At 28.9% G+C, this 19,064-nt stretch overlaps 1 protein-coding gene across 3 annotated transcripts in view; it reads right to left on the bottom strand.

The window, feature by feature from the left end:
* Cdc27 (cell division cycle protein 27) overlaps positions 1-19,064 on the bottom strand; it is a 67,018-nt gene that overhangs the window by 31,245 nt on the left and 16,709 nt on the right. For 2 of the 3 annotated variants that reach the window (XR_012756866.1, XM_075369518.1), the window contains exons 5-9: positions 14,480-14,665; positions 9,795-9,954; positions 7,484-7,675; positions 4,390-4,630; positions 2,857-3,037 (exon numbers count right to left, since the gene is read on the bottom strand). Coding sequence is in view for 2 of the 3 variants with exons in the window: in XM_075369518.1 (XP_075225633.1) it covers positions 2,857-3,037; positions 4,390-4,630; positions 7,484-7,675; positions 9,795-9,954; positions 14,480-14,665 (960 nt within the window). In the remaining variant the exon portion in view is untranslated. The remainder of the gene's footprint in view (positions 1-2,856; positions 3,038-4,389; positions 4,631-7,483; positions 7,676-9,794; positions 9,955-14,479; positions 14,666-19,064) is intronic. The other variant, XM_075369519.1, reaches the window with a different exon arrangement.

Below are 19,064 nucleotides of genomic sequence, written 5' to 3'. Positions count from 1 at the left end.
GTTGGCTCATTTTTTATTGTTTAACTTTGTTAAAATAATTTGTAAGCTATAAATAAACAATACTAGACAAAGAATTAAATCATATCACAGTCACATATTATGATGTCATATCTAATACTGAAGAGTAATCCTTCATGGACAAGATTAATCGTGTCTGTACAGGTCAAAACATGTAGATGAAAACACAGCTGCATTGTTTGTACAAAGCACTGGATTTAGAAATGAATTAGTTTTGTTCAGTCTTATTGCTGTCTTAAGTTTGTTAACAGTACAGTATCATAATGCCTCGAAATTGTGTAAATGATGTGAAAGCCTTTTGTTATGTATGTGGTGAGTTTACCGTAAAAACAAATAGAAAATCATTACACCTTTAATTAAAAAAGCATATAATTTGTACTTTCAGTGTAAAATTGGTGATTAGGAATTAAAATGATCACCAGGTGGTCAGGACTTATCCTGACGTGGGCTACTCACATAGCATGCACTAATTGTTCTGTATTAGGATAGCTGAAAGGTACACGGAAGGCTTTGCAATTTGGTGTACCTATGGTTTGGCGTGAACCAAATGATCATGTTACAAATAGTTACTTTTTTTAACAAGTGCATCTGGAATTTCTAAAAAATCTGAACATAGTGTAAACATCCTTCATTGCAATCTGCAATCAGACCTGTACCGCATGAAATTATTACAGTTCCTGAGCCACCTGTGAATGCATGTTTCAAAAGCAGCGATGAAGAATCAGGCAATACTGAAGAAGATAACAATGATTTTCATTCTGAATTATCTTCCAATAAGCCACATCTTATATCACAAGGTGAATTAATGTATAAATGACTTGGTTAGAGACTTAAATTTATCAAAAAATCAAGTTGAATTGTTAGGATCAAGACTGCAAGGTTGGAATTTACTTCAAAAAAATAAAAAAATTTCAGGCTTTTGAAGCTGAAAAAAGAACTTTCTCAGTACTTTATTGATGAAAATAATTTGGTTTATTGCACAAATATTGATGAGCTTATGTTGCACTTAGGACAAGTTCATAAACCTGAGGACTGGCACCTTTTCATAGATATGTCCAAGTATAGTTTAAAAGTGGTTCCAGTACACAGAAGTAACAAATATCCTTCGATAACAATCACTTATGGTATTAATTTGAAAGAGACATATGATGTGATGACAGATGTTCTTGAAAAAATAAATTATAAAAAACTTAGCTACAACATATGTGGTGATTTAAAGGTTATAGCTATTTTGTTAGGCATGGAGTTAGGCTATACTAAGTAAATGTGTTATCTTTGCAAATGGGACAGCCAAGCTAGGGATAAACATTATGTTACCAGAGTGAAAGAAACAAGACAACTAACGTCCAAATGGGAAAAATATTATTCATGAGCCCTTAGTTAAATCCAAAAATATATATTTACCCCCTCACCATAACAAGCTAGGACTAATGAAAAATTCTCTAAAAGCAATGATGAAGGATAGTTCCAAATTTTTGTATATCAAACAGAAACTTTTGAATGTAAGTGAAGGAAAAATTAAAGAAGAAATATTTCTTGGTCCTCAAATAAGGAATTGTTCAAAGATGATGCATTTAACTCAATGTTAAATATGTATGAAGTGCAGCTTGGGCTTCATTTAAAGACGTTTGCAAAACTTTTCTAGGCAAACAAAAATCCGACATTTACCATGATATTGTTAATCAACTTCTTACTTCATACAGAATTATGGGATGTAATATGGCTTTGAAAATACATTTCCTCCACTTACATCTGGATTTTTTACCAGACACCCTCAGAGATGTAAATGACAAACATGGTGAACATTTCCACCAAGACATTTTGATGATGGAAAGCCACTATAAAGGGAAATGGAATACTAACATGCTAGCTGATTATTGTTGGACATTAATTTAGGATGTGCCTGAGGCTACTTATAAAAGAAAAGCATCAGTGAAATCATTCTAACACAGGTATGGCCATGCAAAATTATAAATTTTACAGATGTTAACTATATTTTCCCTTAATTTTTTTTTAAAGCGTAATTTATTTTAAACTAAGGGCAATAGAAAAGTTATATTTATAGATCTGTAATGTAAGCAAAAAATCAATTCAAGAAATCACACTTAAAGAAACATTAAACAATTTTTTTCTGTTTATCCATGTTATTAGGATCTACAAACGTTTTACAATACTTTTCATATTGTAGCAGAAGTTATGCAACAGTGACCAATCTTCTTGAGTCCGGGTTACAAAGACCCAAGAAGGAAGCCTAACTTCCAATATGCTAAATATGATATTAAATATTTTATATTATTTCACTATCAAAACTTACAATAGTGAGAAAACCATTAAAAATGAAAATTTTTCAGATACTAACCAATTAATACTTAATTTTCTTAAATAAGTTAAATTTAATTGAATGAAGTTTTTGACCAACAAGCATACATTATGCATTTTCAAGTCTGATAGACTTTCACCATTCACGTCTTCTTGACAAAAAAATTTCGCCCTCTTCCCAAACGTATACTGAGCCCAAAAATTTTATTTTTTTTTTTATCAACTTTTTTATATATATTAGTATACTTTTATTCTAATATTTTTTTATTAATTTTTGACTGAGCAACAACTACAAAAAGGATAGCAAAAAAATAAAATTTAGAAAATACACCTTAATTTAATATTGTAAATGTTTATGGTTTTCACCTGGCTTGCTGTTATGAAGGCTTAAAAAATAACGTAAGAGCTTATTATAATTTACAAAAACTGTATGAATCTCATTAAATAAGTTTTAATTACCTAGATTTTTGAATTATTTAAGGAATATTTATTTAGTACATGCTCCACTAATATACTTACTTGGCAGATTGCTGATAATCAGTTAATTCGAAGTACGCTTGTGCAAGAATACAAAGCACCCAACCAGTATTATGTTGCCTAACAGGCAATGCATTAAGGCAATCTATAGCCTTCTGACAATTAAACTGAGTTAGATGCAAATATGCAGTACCAACTTCTCTTAATAATAGCATTAATCCATCTAGAGAAAAAACACATTTAAGAAAATATAATTAATATATCATAAAAAATAATTTTAAACATTGGAAACAATACTTTAAAATATACTTATGGATGAGAACCACTAAATGAAAAATGTTAGTCCTATGAATTACCATTACTGTTGGTTGTTAGGTGCCAGAGCCAAACAGCTGTAGGTCATCTGGACTAGCAGACACAAACTACTCCAAAATATCATTTTCCGGAAGATTTTAAAATATGTTATTGTTCACACACTTCATGAAAAGAACATTTTGCAAAACATTACAGGTGGCTCTGGGTGCAATTCCTAAACAAAGAAAGTTTAGGAATTGCACATTTATTCCCATTCATACCAAAGATAAAGTAACTTTAAAATTTTTATGCTAATTTTTGTTTATTTTCATTACTTTTCCTGTGCAAACTCTTGGAAACATAAAAAATATACATAAATGTATTATCTTAATCTTTTCACACCAACTGCTTCACATGTGCATTACCTACTAAACATTCTCAATACTGGAACCACATATATGCATTAGTTGCATCAAAATTATTTTTTTTTTAATTGTGACATCGGACTAACATGCAAAGAATTGTTCTATTCAAATGTACTTTTATTTTTCTGAAGGCAAGAAGAAAACTATTTTTTCAAACACAATTTATTTCATATAAAAGTGTGATATGATTATTTATTACAAAGAGTAAATTTTTTCCTTGTATAATGCACGTTAACATGGCAGCTCTAAATCTACAAATAAATTTCTATTGGTCTTCATATATTCACACAGGCAATAACAGGCTCATACCCAATTATAACTATCTTTTCTTTTGTTTATAATGAAAAATGATTATCATGTGAACTAACATTTTCAGGCATATGAAAAATGTCACACCTAATCAGGATTTAAGGTAGACACTACAACTTACAATCTTGTGAAAGTAATATAGTAAGATAAAGAAACAAAAATATTTTTTTATAAAAATATAATTATGAAATTTCAGTTAGTTTTCAGTGCAAAAAAAATAACTGTTCAGTGCAATTTTTATACACACTAATATCAGACCTTTGCAAATAGTCTAAATATATGAAGACTAATATAATTGACCACTTTCACCTACATTCATCAATCAATTTCTGAAATATGCTGTGTGCAGGCTGTCACTTTCTGTTCAACCAGCCATTGCATATATGTTAATTTATTTCACAAATTAACCCAAAAAAGAACCATTCTTCAAAAAAGTTAAAGGTTTACATATCTGAAAAATTACATAATAAATATTTTCTGATTTAATTTGAAACTAAACTTTTTTTCTTTTTAAACTATTATATTTGATTAAAAACAAATCACATACCAACTGACTGTTTCTGTAATAGTACAGCTTGTTGTGACATAGATTGATAGGAAGCTTGTACTGTGCTTCCTTCTCCTAAAACAGTAATAGTCTCAGTTCTCTCATTTCCGACCCTATTTCTTTCATTTAGTTCATTATAAGAAGGTTTATTTAAATTAGCTTTTGCGATTCTACTTTTTACTTTTCGTGATGGTGACTTTGGTGTGGCAAATTTATTTCTATTTGGACTTTTATTATTTTCCTGTAAATAAAACATTTAAAAAAATAAATGAGAATAAAAAACCATAATTACAAAGAGAAAATAAATATGCCTTTTCATGGCAAACATGACAGTATTTCACATTTAAGGTTTTTACGCTGAAAGGAAAGAATTTGTACTTTTTTCTTTTAATAATTTGATGGACAACTGCACAATAAACTTCTGATTCTGATGGCCGCACAATAAGAACAGCTGGATCTGCCAACTGAATAAAGCTATTATGTGACCAATCACATTAAAAAAAAACCAACATATAAAAAAAAAATATTTTCCCGATCTTTTTATAACCTTTTTTGTTATACATAATGAATGACAAAGGCCCTTTTTTTTGTTCATAAAATAAAATTTAAAAGTGAAAATAATTTCAGATTAGAAAAAATTATATTCTAATCTTCATCACTTAAAAGAAAACATTAACCTGAAATACCAGTTCCAGTAAATTAGTATATTACACCATGTACAGCAAGAAAGATTGAAATCCACAGGATAGCATTTGCAATGTCTGAATATCGATCTATGCAAACTATCATTACCAGTCTTACCAAATAAGACATAATAAAAAAGTAGGTTTTTTCTTTCATTAAATTTTCATACTCTCTCTTAAATATAAAAACTAAAATATAACTATACAAAGGATATAATCCATGTTAAAAAAAAATCTTTTTAATATATAATTGATGCTGTCACAGAAGTTGATAAAACTACATTTTCAAAACAAAAACACAATCATTATAAACGCAATCCAAATGTTAGTCCAAGATGTCTGTCAAAAAGATCTGAAAATGTTAACATGAAATAAAATAAGGTTTAATAAAAATAAAAAAGTACTTAAAATAATTAGTTTATTTTCTTGAAATTAAGACACAGGACAAATATTTAAAATCTGCAAAACCTTCAAAATCTAGCTAGTGTAAAATCTGACAAAACAATGAGAATTAAAACGTTATATCAGTTTTTTTTTATTTATGTTTTATATTTATAAATTAATTTCTTAATCTAACATGTCTGCAGTTTTTGTAGTGTTAAATTGCAATTCAGGTTATAAAAAATTAATTTTTCAATAATTTTTTAATTAATTAATTAGATTATATTTTTAATTATCATCTTCAACAGTGATTTATGGTTCATCAATTAATATTTCTGTTTATAAATGTAATATGTCGCGAGTATATTCATTTTTTATTATTAAATCCAAAATTTCTAAATCTTTTTGCTATCAGTAATATTATGTCTGCATTCTAACAAATGGTCAGCTACATTAGATATACCTCATTTTCTGTTTTTGTATGCTGTGTAATGTTCTGTAAACTTTTATTCAATGAAATATGAATTTTACAAACATAAATATTATTTACATTTGTTACATTTAATTTTGTGCATTCCTCTTAAAAATAAAATCTAATGATTGGCAATATTGACAATAGAACAAAGGAAAATAATACATTTTAAGTATTACATTTACTCCAATACTGGGCAGCAAAATTTACTTATTCAAAATAAATTTCAAAATTTATAAAATAATAACAATTTTGACAAATTCAAAAATTCACAAATTATAAAAACAATACATTTTAAATATAATCACAGACTTCAATACAAACTGAAGATGCAAGATTCCATAAAAATTGGAATTAATATGTTAAGTTTGACTTATCTAATTATTGTGTTTTGATAGTTTATATTTCACATAATATTAAATATTATAAACAAAAAAACAGAGTGATCAATATTTTTATGACTGCCAACTAACAATGCTCCAGATCCTTGTTGACTGTATGTGTTATGCGGCATTGCATCACAAATTTAAACTAAGAGTAGCTAAGATGCAAACAATTCTAGGAGATAATGAAACAAGGTTATCTATGTTTTACAATTCCTTAGGGCCGTCCATTTATATTCAAATACTTGAAATACTTAGCTATTTATGCCATTTGCCGTAAAGTAGATGGTAATTTTATTATCTGTAGGATATGCTAGGGTTTTTCATTTTAAAATGAATTTAAATTGTTTTTTGTTGTTAATTTTAAATTGTAAATTTTTAATACAAGTTTTTTTTAAAAAATACACAGTGTTCGGGCGATGATAACATGAGTGTTTTTCACCTTGAAATTTTTGGTTAATGAATTATTTGAATTTTCAAAAGAATAAAAAAATCTAAAAAATATATATATTATTTTTTTTTTAAAGCAATTCTATTAATAACCATTTGCTCTGTACCAATACAAATTAATTTAATTTAATAGATCAACCCTAAGTACAGAATAATTGAAATAGGATAGATAACTAAACTTATTTCATTACAGAAACAGAAGCATTTTTGCGAATTTGATTCACATCAACTACACACATTTATATATATTACAAAAAACATCATATACATGCAATCTGTGATAACATACTACTTATTCACTTATAATTTCACGTTAAAAATACTTTTCAACCAATTAAACTTTATTAAAAGTCTTTAAATTAAATTTAATTTGTCATCCTTTAAAATCTAAAATAAAAATTTTTTTAACTTTTATTTAAATTATAATCAAAACAAGAGAAAAAACATACAAAAAAAATTGTTTAAAATTAATATATATATATATAAAATTATTAAATATATAATAATACATACATAATTCAACATTTTTAACAATTCTAGAGAACAAAAATGGATGTTCATATATTTTATTTAAGTTTTATAAATCTTTAATTAATATAAATTGTAGTAATATACTTGTGAAATTTTTCACTAAGTGAATTAATTTGATTTAATAGATTGAACAAAGTGAAGGATTCACTGTATTAGCAAATTTTTATTTAATGTGTACTTAGAACAATTATTACCTTTACTGAATAGCTGTTAGAAAATAATCGTGAACTACGCCTAACATTCTGCGCTGAGTGTAAAGGTCCAGTAGGAGGAGGTGCAACACCACTAGGAGACGTTAAACTATTCACACAATGACTTGTATTTCCTGACTGACTAAAGACAGGTTTAGATTGCTGTAAAGGGCTTTCTTTTCTATTTATTAATTGCTAAATAAAAACAAACAAATAAAAAAAAGTTAATTATAATATCAATTAATATTAAGAAAAGAAAGGCATGAATAACTAACTGCTACAACTATGTACACTTGATAAATTTTGAATACCACATTTTTATTTAAAAGTAATTTAACTAGTACATTTTTTTAAAAGAGAAAAAACTTTAATACAAATTTAAAATTTCTTTTTAAAACCAAATAAATGAAATAATTTTTTTCATGTAAAATGTATATCAGTACATGTATAAATTAATACTTAGTGCCTAATCATTACTATTCACTAAGCATTCAATTTTTTATTGCAGGAAATATATGTTTGCTTTGATTAAAAGTGTTGACAAAATTTCAGTACTCGTATCTCTCTTAAATAAACCATAATTTAAACTGAAGGGCAAACAACAAACACATCAAATTAATTATAGAAAACATAAAACCATGGTTTACGGTGAATTAAGTACCATGTTAAAAAATCGTAATAAAACAATTAATACTTTACAAAATAAGTCAATATAAAAGATTAATTGACATGATGAATCTAAAAGTTTTTGATGCACAGACTTCCCTTTTTTTAAGGCTTACTCAAAAAATGTGATGATGTTTACTTGCGCACTAAAATTAAAACACGCTTATTTACTTGCAAGTAGACAAGTTTTATAGTAGATAAATCAAAATATATAATTCAGTTAACTGGACTGATTGATAGATCCATTAACTGGACTATTAAGTCTGATGGTGTAAGAAGTTTATTTAATAACCTAATTCATCACAAGATACAACCCAAACCAAATAATTTAACATGGCAATTATTTTTTAATATTTTTAATATTCTATAATACTCATCTACAAATAGTTTACATCAATTAACAGGAAGTTAGCAGGAATGCTAGTAATAACACTTCCAACAAAGGCAGCTTCTGTTACAATTTATACAACAGGAATGCCAGTGTTAATTCTCCCAACAGAAGTAACTTTGTTACATTTTATTTCAATTATTTTTCTTTAAAAATTTTACGCTCTATGACAGATTGCAACAAAAGTTACACAGATGAATGGAAAATCTTAGAAGGATGATGTAGTACACAACCCATATAATACACTGTTGTTTATAGTGACTGCTGTTAAAAAACTGATGAATAGAACTACACTTATAAATTAGTAACTTATAAATAACACTAAAGAGCTTAGAGCTTACATATAGTGACACCACTGATGCATTAACTTAAAATATCTAAAATTTAACTGTGATTTTACACTTAGTTACAACAAATTCTATGAAACAGACTTTTACACATTTTCTTTAGCTTGACCTTGCAATTTGTAATGTCCTAGCAAAAAATATTTCTTTGAAATTTAATCATTGACATTGACCAATCAGAAAAGTAAATAGCAGCACTCAACAAATTTTGTTATCTTTCAGATATGATCAATCTATCAACAAATTAAATGAAATTTTTTTCTATTAATTAATTAATTTTTTTTCTAAATAAAATCCGATCAGAATATATCCTGATCAATTCCAATCAATGATATTTTACTGTTATCAACCTAACTTAGTTATATTTCATGGAATGAAATAAAATCAAACACACAGTCAAATATACCTAAAAAACATTCTTGTACCTCACACATACAAAACAATTAACTATAATTTAAATGAATAGCATAAACAACCAATCTTCTTTACTCCACTGTACTATTTAGAAATAGATAAAAATACTATTGCTATTTAATAAAAAATAAACAAACTTTTGAATAACAGAAGAACAGAAAAGATAGTTTTAGTCCTTATTCAAGTTAATTAGGATTATTCTGTTAGTAAAGATGGAAATTCTAAGATTTTTCATTTTACCTAATCATATATATTTTAGAAAATTGTAGAAGCAATAAACAGAATTAAAGATGATTTACAAGTATTAAAATGGAAATATACAAATTATGAAACAGACTATAAAACGATATAGAATAAATAAAAAAATGTTGGATGAATGAGCAGATAATGAAATATTTAGAAATGTTAAGGAATAGTAATTATCAGAGAGAAACAAGAAAAGACAATATTATGAAAATCTTCCAATTTTAAGGATACAGGACACAGGACATATACCACCTACATGGGCTCGAAGACTGAGATGACCGCTCATGCTCACCCGCTTAGCAAGACCCTTCTGGTCGTTGGCTTCCGTAAGTGTAGTTGGTGGAAGAGTTACTGGTGCTGGTGAGAGAAAAATGTCACTAGGACTTGACACTGAATCCAATGGAACAACACCAAAACTAGAAAAAGAAATAAAGCAATACAAATTTAGCTTGTTTACTTGGTTTTATATATTTGTCCATATTTACTTATAAATATATGGGCCTAATATTCAGAAAAATAAAAATTTTCAGCTACTTAGTAAGCATATATGTTTCATTTCATGAAATATTAACGAGTTATTCATTTTCTAACCTCGAAACATACTCATATTTAAAATTTTATAAATCCATATTCTATATATTTATAACTATAAAAAGTGGCTGAAATAAATGTAATTTACAACTAGTATGATGTGTGTATGAAAATGCTCGTATGTGAAAGGATTCATACAATTTAAATTTATAAGATTGTAAAACTAAATTCTAAATTGAGACAAAAAAAATTATCTTTTAGTCCTAAACCAAACTTACAAATTTATTTTTGATAATAAAATTCATAGTATTAATGTTATAAAAAACCAGACTGAGAAACTAAAAAAGAAAATTTGTAAAATATATAGTTAAAATTGGTCAATAACAGCATATCTATATTTCAAATATTACTGCATACTTCCAAGCACAAAATAACTTACAAACAGAACAAAATGTTTTTTAAAAAAATGAATCATTTAAAACATATTTTTCTATAAACCCCATTCTTTCTTTAAAAAACATTTCTTTATCTAACAATAATATCTGATTTTTTTTTGTAGCAATAGCATTGACAAGAAATAATATTAATTAATGAAACTAATCTGTACTTTTAATTATACAACTAATTATCAAAAAGCTACAACAAATACATCTTATGCAATTTTAAACGTATGTGAAAACAGTTTTTCTTAAATTATGAATTAAAAAATTTTTATTATCTCCAGTAGTAGATGAATTATTAAAAATCAACTGATTATCTCATTACTGCATTTATAAGTGATAATATCTTATTGTAAATAATTTAAAAAAATTAGACTACATCATAGATGCGAACAAAAATTAAAAACCACCAATATAAGGGTCAGTCTATTAGACTTTATGTGGTTTTTACAGTATATATTATAAACCGTACCCAGTTTTTATTATAAACTGGAATTTCTGTCTAGTATTTGGGGACATAAACCATTCTCTGGTGATCATAATGATGTTCAAAATTTGACTCATCTACAGACTAAAAGCAGTGAATGCCTGGAAAAAATTCACATAGTTTGTTACCTTATTGGAGATGACAGACAAGTAACAGTGGATAAAATTAGTTAAAAATACAAAAAAACTACAAAAAATTGGTAAAAACTACAACAATCCTGTTCTGCAAGCCCATTCAAAACGAGTTAAAGTTTCAAAAACATTTTCAACAATGGGTTCTTATTTTGAAAGCTGAGAAGAAGACTGAGCAGGCAAGAAATTTATCAGGCATTTGGTTAGCTATGAAGTAGAAGAGAACACATTTAAAGCGCACTCGTATCTGCACTGAGATGTGGGTACACCACTACACCTCTAAAATAAAGTAATCCAGTAGGGAATGGCATTCAAAACAAAAAAAAATGCTCTGGTAGATAAAAAAAAAAAGATTGTTACAAGCAAGGTTCTTGCCACTTTTATGAAATTAAAGGAGTCATTATAATATAATCTCTAACACTGCATGATCAAAGAGCAATTAATATCGATGCTACTGTCAAATTTTTTTTTGGAACCACTATTGGGTATTGCTTCAGAGGAGGAGATGAATGAATCGTAGCAAGCGTGAAAATGCAATGCCTGACCGGGATTCGAACCCAGGACCTCTGAATGAAAGGAGGTCAACTGCTGACCTCTACTGTCAACTGTTGGACAAGGATAAAACAACTTGTCAGTCAAAAAAAAATTTCTTAGCTAGTGTGTTGCTTCTTCACTACGTTATAACCAATATTCTCATCATAACTGAAGTACTCTGGGTCACTGTTGAACATCCTCTTACAGCCCTAATTTGTCACCTAGTGACTATTAGGACTGTTTGACCCACAAAATGAAGTGTCAGAGACATAATGTTTTTCAATGATGAAGTAAGAATTTGTGTGCAATTGGCTTAGGAAATATCCCAAAACCTTTTATGAGAATGAAATCAGGAAATGTTTACATCTAGATGAAAACTATGTAGAAAACTGATGCAAGTAAGAGTGCTTTGTAAATAATTAATTTTAAACTAATTCTGGTTTATACCTAACTGACCCTCATATAACAAATGTAGTGCACAAATTTATCAATCCAGATTTGTTTAGTCAATATTTTCAGTCAATCCATCTGTTTCAAGTCAAGTCAAAAAATTTCTGAAAACAGTGGTATAGAAAAATTAAAATGATTAATGAAGATAGGAGGGCTATTTATAAATTAACCTCTGGTCAAATAATAAAAATAAATTGAAAAAAATTTACTACATACAAAAAAGTACATACTTGCATTACTTCTTGACACAGTCCCTGTCCAAATTCGCACTTATCATATTACAAGTTTGACACCAACTTCCCTATGCCTTTCAAAGAATGGCCAAAGTGCCCATCCATGAGTTTATCATTTGATTTCAAAGAGTTCGATAAGCAGCCAATTTTTCAGTTTTATGAACATATGAAAATGAAATAAGAGCTGTAAGGAGGATAATCCAAAATTTGTCATTTAAGCTTGTTTAGCCCTTAGAGCTAGTGGCGATGCGAAGCTGTATATTATCAGGCAAAAACCGATCCTCTTCATTAGCATCCCTTCCTATTTATTCTGAATTACTCTCCTACACTTTGTTAACGTTTATAAACATCTGAGATTATCAGACTCAGCCTCACACACAATCTTGCCCCAAGATTCCTTTACGTTCCCAAAACATGGTAGCCATCATATTTTTATTCAAATTTTTCTGGCACATTAAGTGAGCATGTGTGCTTCCACTGTTTCAACTGTTCTTTTGTTATCAATATTTATGAAATGAATCTGTCTCTCTCATCCCTAATAACAATACTGTCAACAAACTCACTTCCTTTATTCTGATCCTGCCAAAAGATAAGTCAATGTTGCTCCTACTCCTTTTGTTTTGTGAGCATCTGGAAGTTGCTTCAGAACACATCATACACAGTACTTATTAAAAAAAAAACCAATCTGTTTATAAATATTCCAACTTTGAAATTTGGAAATTTTAATAAGTTCAGTAATTATGAAGCAGTGATACACCATTAGTTTAAAAAATTGAACATGCCACTGGGCATGCTCAATTTTTAATTCAAAACCCACAACCCACAATGAAATGTTGCCCTCTTCCTTTCACATTATGCACATTAGTTTGTCCTTCCCTGAATTTTCTGCACCATTCTCTCATAGAACCATTACATTATTATTGTAAATTACACACACTATAAATTTATCTTGGCATCTTGGCCGTAGATATTCCTTCTGCTTGCAAAAAACTAATAATGCTGCGTACTTTGCAACAGATAAAAGCAGCAACAATCATTTCCATATTTCACCACACATTACTTGAGCGGTATAACAAAATACTATCTTGACTACATATGAACAATATTTCAGCTTACTGATGTCTACTGCGCATACGCTAAGCTTCTACAGAAACCAGTATTTGTAATACCTGACCAGAGATTTATAAATAATTTACATATATACGTTAGTCCTACACAGCCAATTTAATTATTTTGCCATACTGTACAACACTGCAAATTGTAAATATAATTTATCAAAATTATTTGGAGTCTACTGCTGCACTTAGACCTTATTATTTTTTTAAATTATAAGCTTTACTTTTCAAGTTCATTTAAATAATCCAAAAAGAAACTAAAGAAGTATAAGGTTAAATACTGTAATAATACAAAAAACCAGCATAATAATGGGAACCACTTATTTATTATTATACCCCTGGATTTTTCTGTTAGTATAAGATGATTGAAATGAGATGAGGATCAAATTGACACAAGCTGATCCAGAAGCCAGCATGCTAATAATCACTAAAGCCAGCCTTAATACAGATTAATGTAAACATATGCTAAACTGGACAACTGTGACTTTCCAGGTTCATGTCATCAAGATACTACCATTTATATCAATAAAGGAATGACTAGTTGTTACTTCCAACAATCTGAAATCACAATGTTGTTTCCACTCTTTCTGTTTTGTGAGCATCTGCAAGTTGCTTCAGAACCCATCATGCACAGCACTTAAAAAAAAACCCAATCCGACTATAAAAATTCTGACTTTGAAATGTGAAGAAATTTTAACTAAGTTTGGTAATTATAAAGCAGTGATATACCGGTAGTTTAAAACCCATTCCCATCGTGTGACTGGATTTCCTTTCATGTCATGCACATTAGTATGAATTTTCAGAGAGGAACCTGATGAACCCCACTGAATATCAGTGGGAGCAACATGATGTTTTCAGATATCATGAGTAGATTCTGGCATACATCACTGGCAGATCTGATTCACATTATTAATAAATTACATTAACATTTAATTTAAACTAATTAAAAATTTCCTTAATTTTATTATTAAATTATTTACATTACATAACATAAAATAAAAAAAGAAACAAAGTACTTACCTAGGAGTTAGTGGGCTAATAATTCCTCCCCATATATTTCTATAAATCTGAGGATTTGGTTTTGTGCGGTAATTTGATAATGGCATACTAGACAGAGGTAAGCTGTTATCTTCTGGAGAAAATGGTCGTATACCACTAACTATATTAGTACTACTGCTAAGAATATTTTGCATAGGTACTGGGGTACTGAAAAAGAACATAAAATTAAAAATGTTATCAGTTACTTACAAAATATTCCCCTAGCTGAAACAGGCTTTTTCTTCCCTTTCAAATAATAATAATAATACACACATACGAATATTTAATTTGTAAGTAAAATATTCCTTCAATAGTAGAATTTAAATAAATACCCAAACCTGGCAGCAGTGACAGTGAAAAAAATTCATAATAATAACTTTAGTTTGATGTGCAACACCATGTGTGGAATCTATTACGTTGAGGTAAAACAAAAATAAAAATGAAAACAGCTGACATTTAACAAGAGTCAGCCACAAAAATAGCTAACTTAAAAGTACTTGGAATTAAATTACATTAGGATTTTTAGTTCAAAAGAATTATACATTAAAATTTTTCATGTTGACAAATCATTAAGTACCTTTTTATAACATAATAGAAAATCATAAGTTATTTAATTAAGTAATAAATGCTTTTATAAAATGTATTTTGTAATACTTCATAAACACAAAATATATAGATACCTCATCTAAAGGCAGCAACCATTAATAGTATACTTTTGAATTTTAGTTTACTTTAGCTGGTTACTGTAATTCCCACATCAGGAACAGGGATTTCTGTGGCTATTTCTTGTTGCAGGCAATACTGAAGTGCTGTTAGCAATGGGTGGCTAGAGGTAACACTTTTCTTACTTTTTCTTAATTACCTTTTCTTACCTTTCTTTGGAAAAAAAAATACAAAAACAAGAAAAATATTTAATAAAATATGTTTCACTCAATCAAAAAGGAAAATCCTAATAATATGTTTGCATTACATTTTCATGTTATGAAAACATTCATAGTATATAGCTTTATTCATTCATCTAGCTTCGTAATGCTGAATAATTTATATTATATTTCTTGTAAAAACTATTTTGTTAAGTACACTATTTCATCAGTAAAATACTAAATAATACAAGACCTATTTTAAGACATTAAAATTATATTGTTAAAATATGGAAAAAGCAAATGGTCTACAAAGAAATTAACTTCTGCACTTAAACTGCACAATATTTCTGTAATTAACCTAACATTTGCCATATTTTAATCATGTACCTTTAAAAGAAAATCAAAGACTATTTATTATATCATTGCTAACAAATTAGCAAACACTATGAAAGTATTTCAACAAGACACCAAAAAGATAATCAGCATTATAAATGCAGTGATTCCAAATTGCACAGCAATCTCTCCAGAGATGACTATATAGCTAAAAATATAAAAAAAAATTATATAAATGTAAGGTGCTCATGTTTGCACCCTACTCTTTATGTCATTCACCACGCACATGAAAAAAGCAGAAAAAACATCAAATCTTTAATATGAAGCTCTGACTTTCATGTAATCTTACACATCACCATCAAAGCTTGTTGTCAAATCAATTTTAAGATACCGTCCTAAAATTATTTTTTACCTTTTAGTCCACTTAATTTAAGAGTGGTGTTCCTGAATTAATGTCAAATAGTTATCAGCTAGCATGTTAATATTTCACTTCCCTTTATAGCGGCTTTCCATCACCGAAATGTCTTGGTGGAAACATTCACAGTGTTCATCACTTACATCTCCGTGGTTGTCCGGGGAAAAATCCAGATGCGAGTGGAGGAAATGTATTTTCAAAGACATCACATAGCTCTGTATGAAGTAAGAAGTTGATTAGCAATATCATGGTAATTGTTGGAGTTTTGCAAATGTCTTTAAATGAAGCACTAGTTCTCAGCCTTATGAACTTGTCCTAAGTGCAACATAAGCTCATCAATATTTGTGCAATAAACCAAATTACTTTCGTCAATAAAGTACTGAGAAATTTCTGTTAGTCAGCTTCGAAAGCCTGAAATTTTTGTATTTTTTTAAAGTAAATTCCAACCTTACAGTCTTCATCCTAACAGTTCAGCTTGATTTTTTGTAAATTTAAATCCCTAACCAAGTCATTTAATTCACCTTGTGATATAAGACGTGGCTTATTGGAAGATAATTCAAAATCAAAATCATTGCTGTCTTCTTCAGTACTGCCTGATTCTTCATTGCTGCTTTCAAAACATACATTCACAGGTGGCTCAGGAACTAGAATAATTTCACTGTGAGGTACAGGCCTGATTGCAATGAAGGATATTTTACAGTACATTTACATTTTTTAGAAATTCCAGACACACTAGTTTAATAAAAGTAACAATCGGTTACATGATCCTTTGACCCACACCAAACCATAGGTACACCTAATGGCAAAGCCTTCCGTCTACCTTTTAGCCATCCTCTTAAATATAAAGAAAAATTAGTGCATACTATATGAGGAGCCCACGTCTTATCCTGATCACCCATTATACAACAGCAATAAGACTGAACAAAATTAATTCATTCCTAAATCCAGTGCTTAATACAAACAACACAGCTGTATTTTCAGCTACAAGTTTTAACCTGCACAGACACGATTAATCTTGTCCATGAAGGCTCACTGTTCAATATTAAATATGATGTCATAATATGCGACTATGATATGATTTAATTCTTTGTCTAGTATTGTTTATTTATAGCCTACAAATTATGTAAATGCTAACTATACATTGAAAAATTAAAAAAAAATCCTTTAATTAAAATTTAAAAATTTTTCAAAATGGTGGGTGATAAAAAGATTCTGAATTCATATTCGGTTTCAGAACCAAAAAAACAGATTGAAATCATGTATTACATGTTAGGAAAGAAAAATTATGTTTGTCAGTGTAATTAGAATATTATTTAGGAAATCAAGAATGATGTTCACATTTTCTAATTAAACAGTGACAGAATTTTATCTGTTAATCAAAATCCAGCTGGTAATAATTCTTGTACATATGTATGAGATGGACATAAATGTTGCTCCCACAACATTCACCACACACTTCATTGCAAAACATGAAAGCAGTATGACAATCTTGCTGGTGCTTGAGGTAGGAGATAATTGTATTACATTCAATACTACTTCTTCAGCTTTGGCATTTTTCAAAACATTCACGACCAGCATTGAATTGTTGTGGTTTAATCATATCTGTTTCTTGAACTTGCCTCACCAAACCCTCAAATGTTTTAGGATCCAGTATTCTATGATCTGGATAATTTTCACATTATTTGGAATCACCTGTACAAGATCAGTTCAGAAAATAACCAAACTTTATTTTTATATTATTAATTTTACAGAATACTGGTCCTTGTCCCCTTCAAAATACTCCTCCCTTTTTCATTCACTTTTCCCAGCGGCGTTTCCACTTCGTGAAGCAGTCCTGGATAGTTTTTGCTTTTACATCATCAAAGGTCTCAAAACGGCATCCTTTCATCACAGATTTCAATTTCAGAAATATGAAAAAATTACAAGGAACCAGATCTGGCATGTAAGGAGGCTGAGGGAGGACAGTCATTTGATTTTTGGTACAAAACTGACAAATTAACAAAGCTGAGTGTGCGAGCACATTGTCGGTGAAGAAACCACGAGTTGTCTCTCTACAACTCTGGTCTCTTTTTGCGAATTTTTCACATAACCATTGTAAAACGCCTTGATGGTACGCACAGTTCACTGTTCCACCTGAGGCAAGAATTCAAAATGCACCACTCCATTAAAATAGAAAAAAAAAACAGAGAGCATCACTTTGACTCCGGATCGAGACTGATGTGCTTTCTTAGGCGTGGAGATCAATTGTGATAATTGAACTTTTGTCTCAATGTCATAGCCATAAACCCAGGTTTCATCTCCCATTATGATTCTTTGCATGAATCTTCCATCATTATCGGCTTGTTCTTGAAGATGCTGACAAACATTCACTCATGTTCTTTCTGCTGTTGGGTCATCAAACGAGGAACAAACTTTGCTGCAACTCGATGAATGTTCAATTTTTCAGTCATGGCATGAATCAATTGAGGTGGTAACCTCTTCTGCAAGTTCACTGAAAGTCAAATGCCAATTTGGATGCACCAGATCATTGTTTTTCTGAAAGAGGGTATACTCATTTGAAGTCAAAGACCTTCCTGGTCGAGGGTCATCTTTAAATTGGACAGACAACAATTTTAAATTATGAAAACCATTTGTAAAATTGCATACAACCCAGAGCCACTAAATATCTCTAGTTTACCAACTAGTCACTAAATATCTCTAACGACATGTAATTTAAAATGTTCAGTTATTTTCCGAACAGACCTCATATATGCCTATTTTAAAATATACTAATTATTGTTACTTCTATAATTTTCTATTACTTATACGTATCCTATAAAGAAACAAAACTAAAACAAATTATCTTACATCATGTCTTAAGTCAGCATAGAGATATATTGATGAGAAATGTAAACTGATAAAAAGTAATTGTAAATCCAAATTTTCAGAAGAGCCATTAAGGTATTTGACTTGTTAA

The sequence above is a fragment of the Lycorma delicatula genome, chromosome 6, assembly GCF_047948215.1.
Source record: "Lycorma delicatula isolate Av1 chromosome 6, ASM4794821v1, whole genome shotgun sequence".
NCBI lineage: Eukaryota > Metazoa > Arthropoda > Insecta > Hemiptera > Fulgoridae > Lycorma > Lycorma delicatula.
Note: the sequence above shows the minus strand (reverse complement) of the source record. Positions and strands in the feature narration are given on the sequence as shown.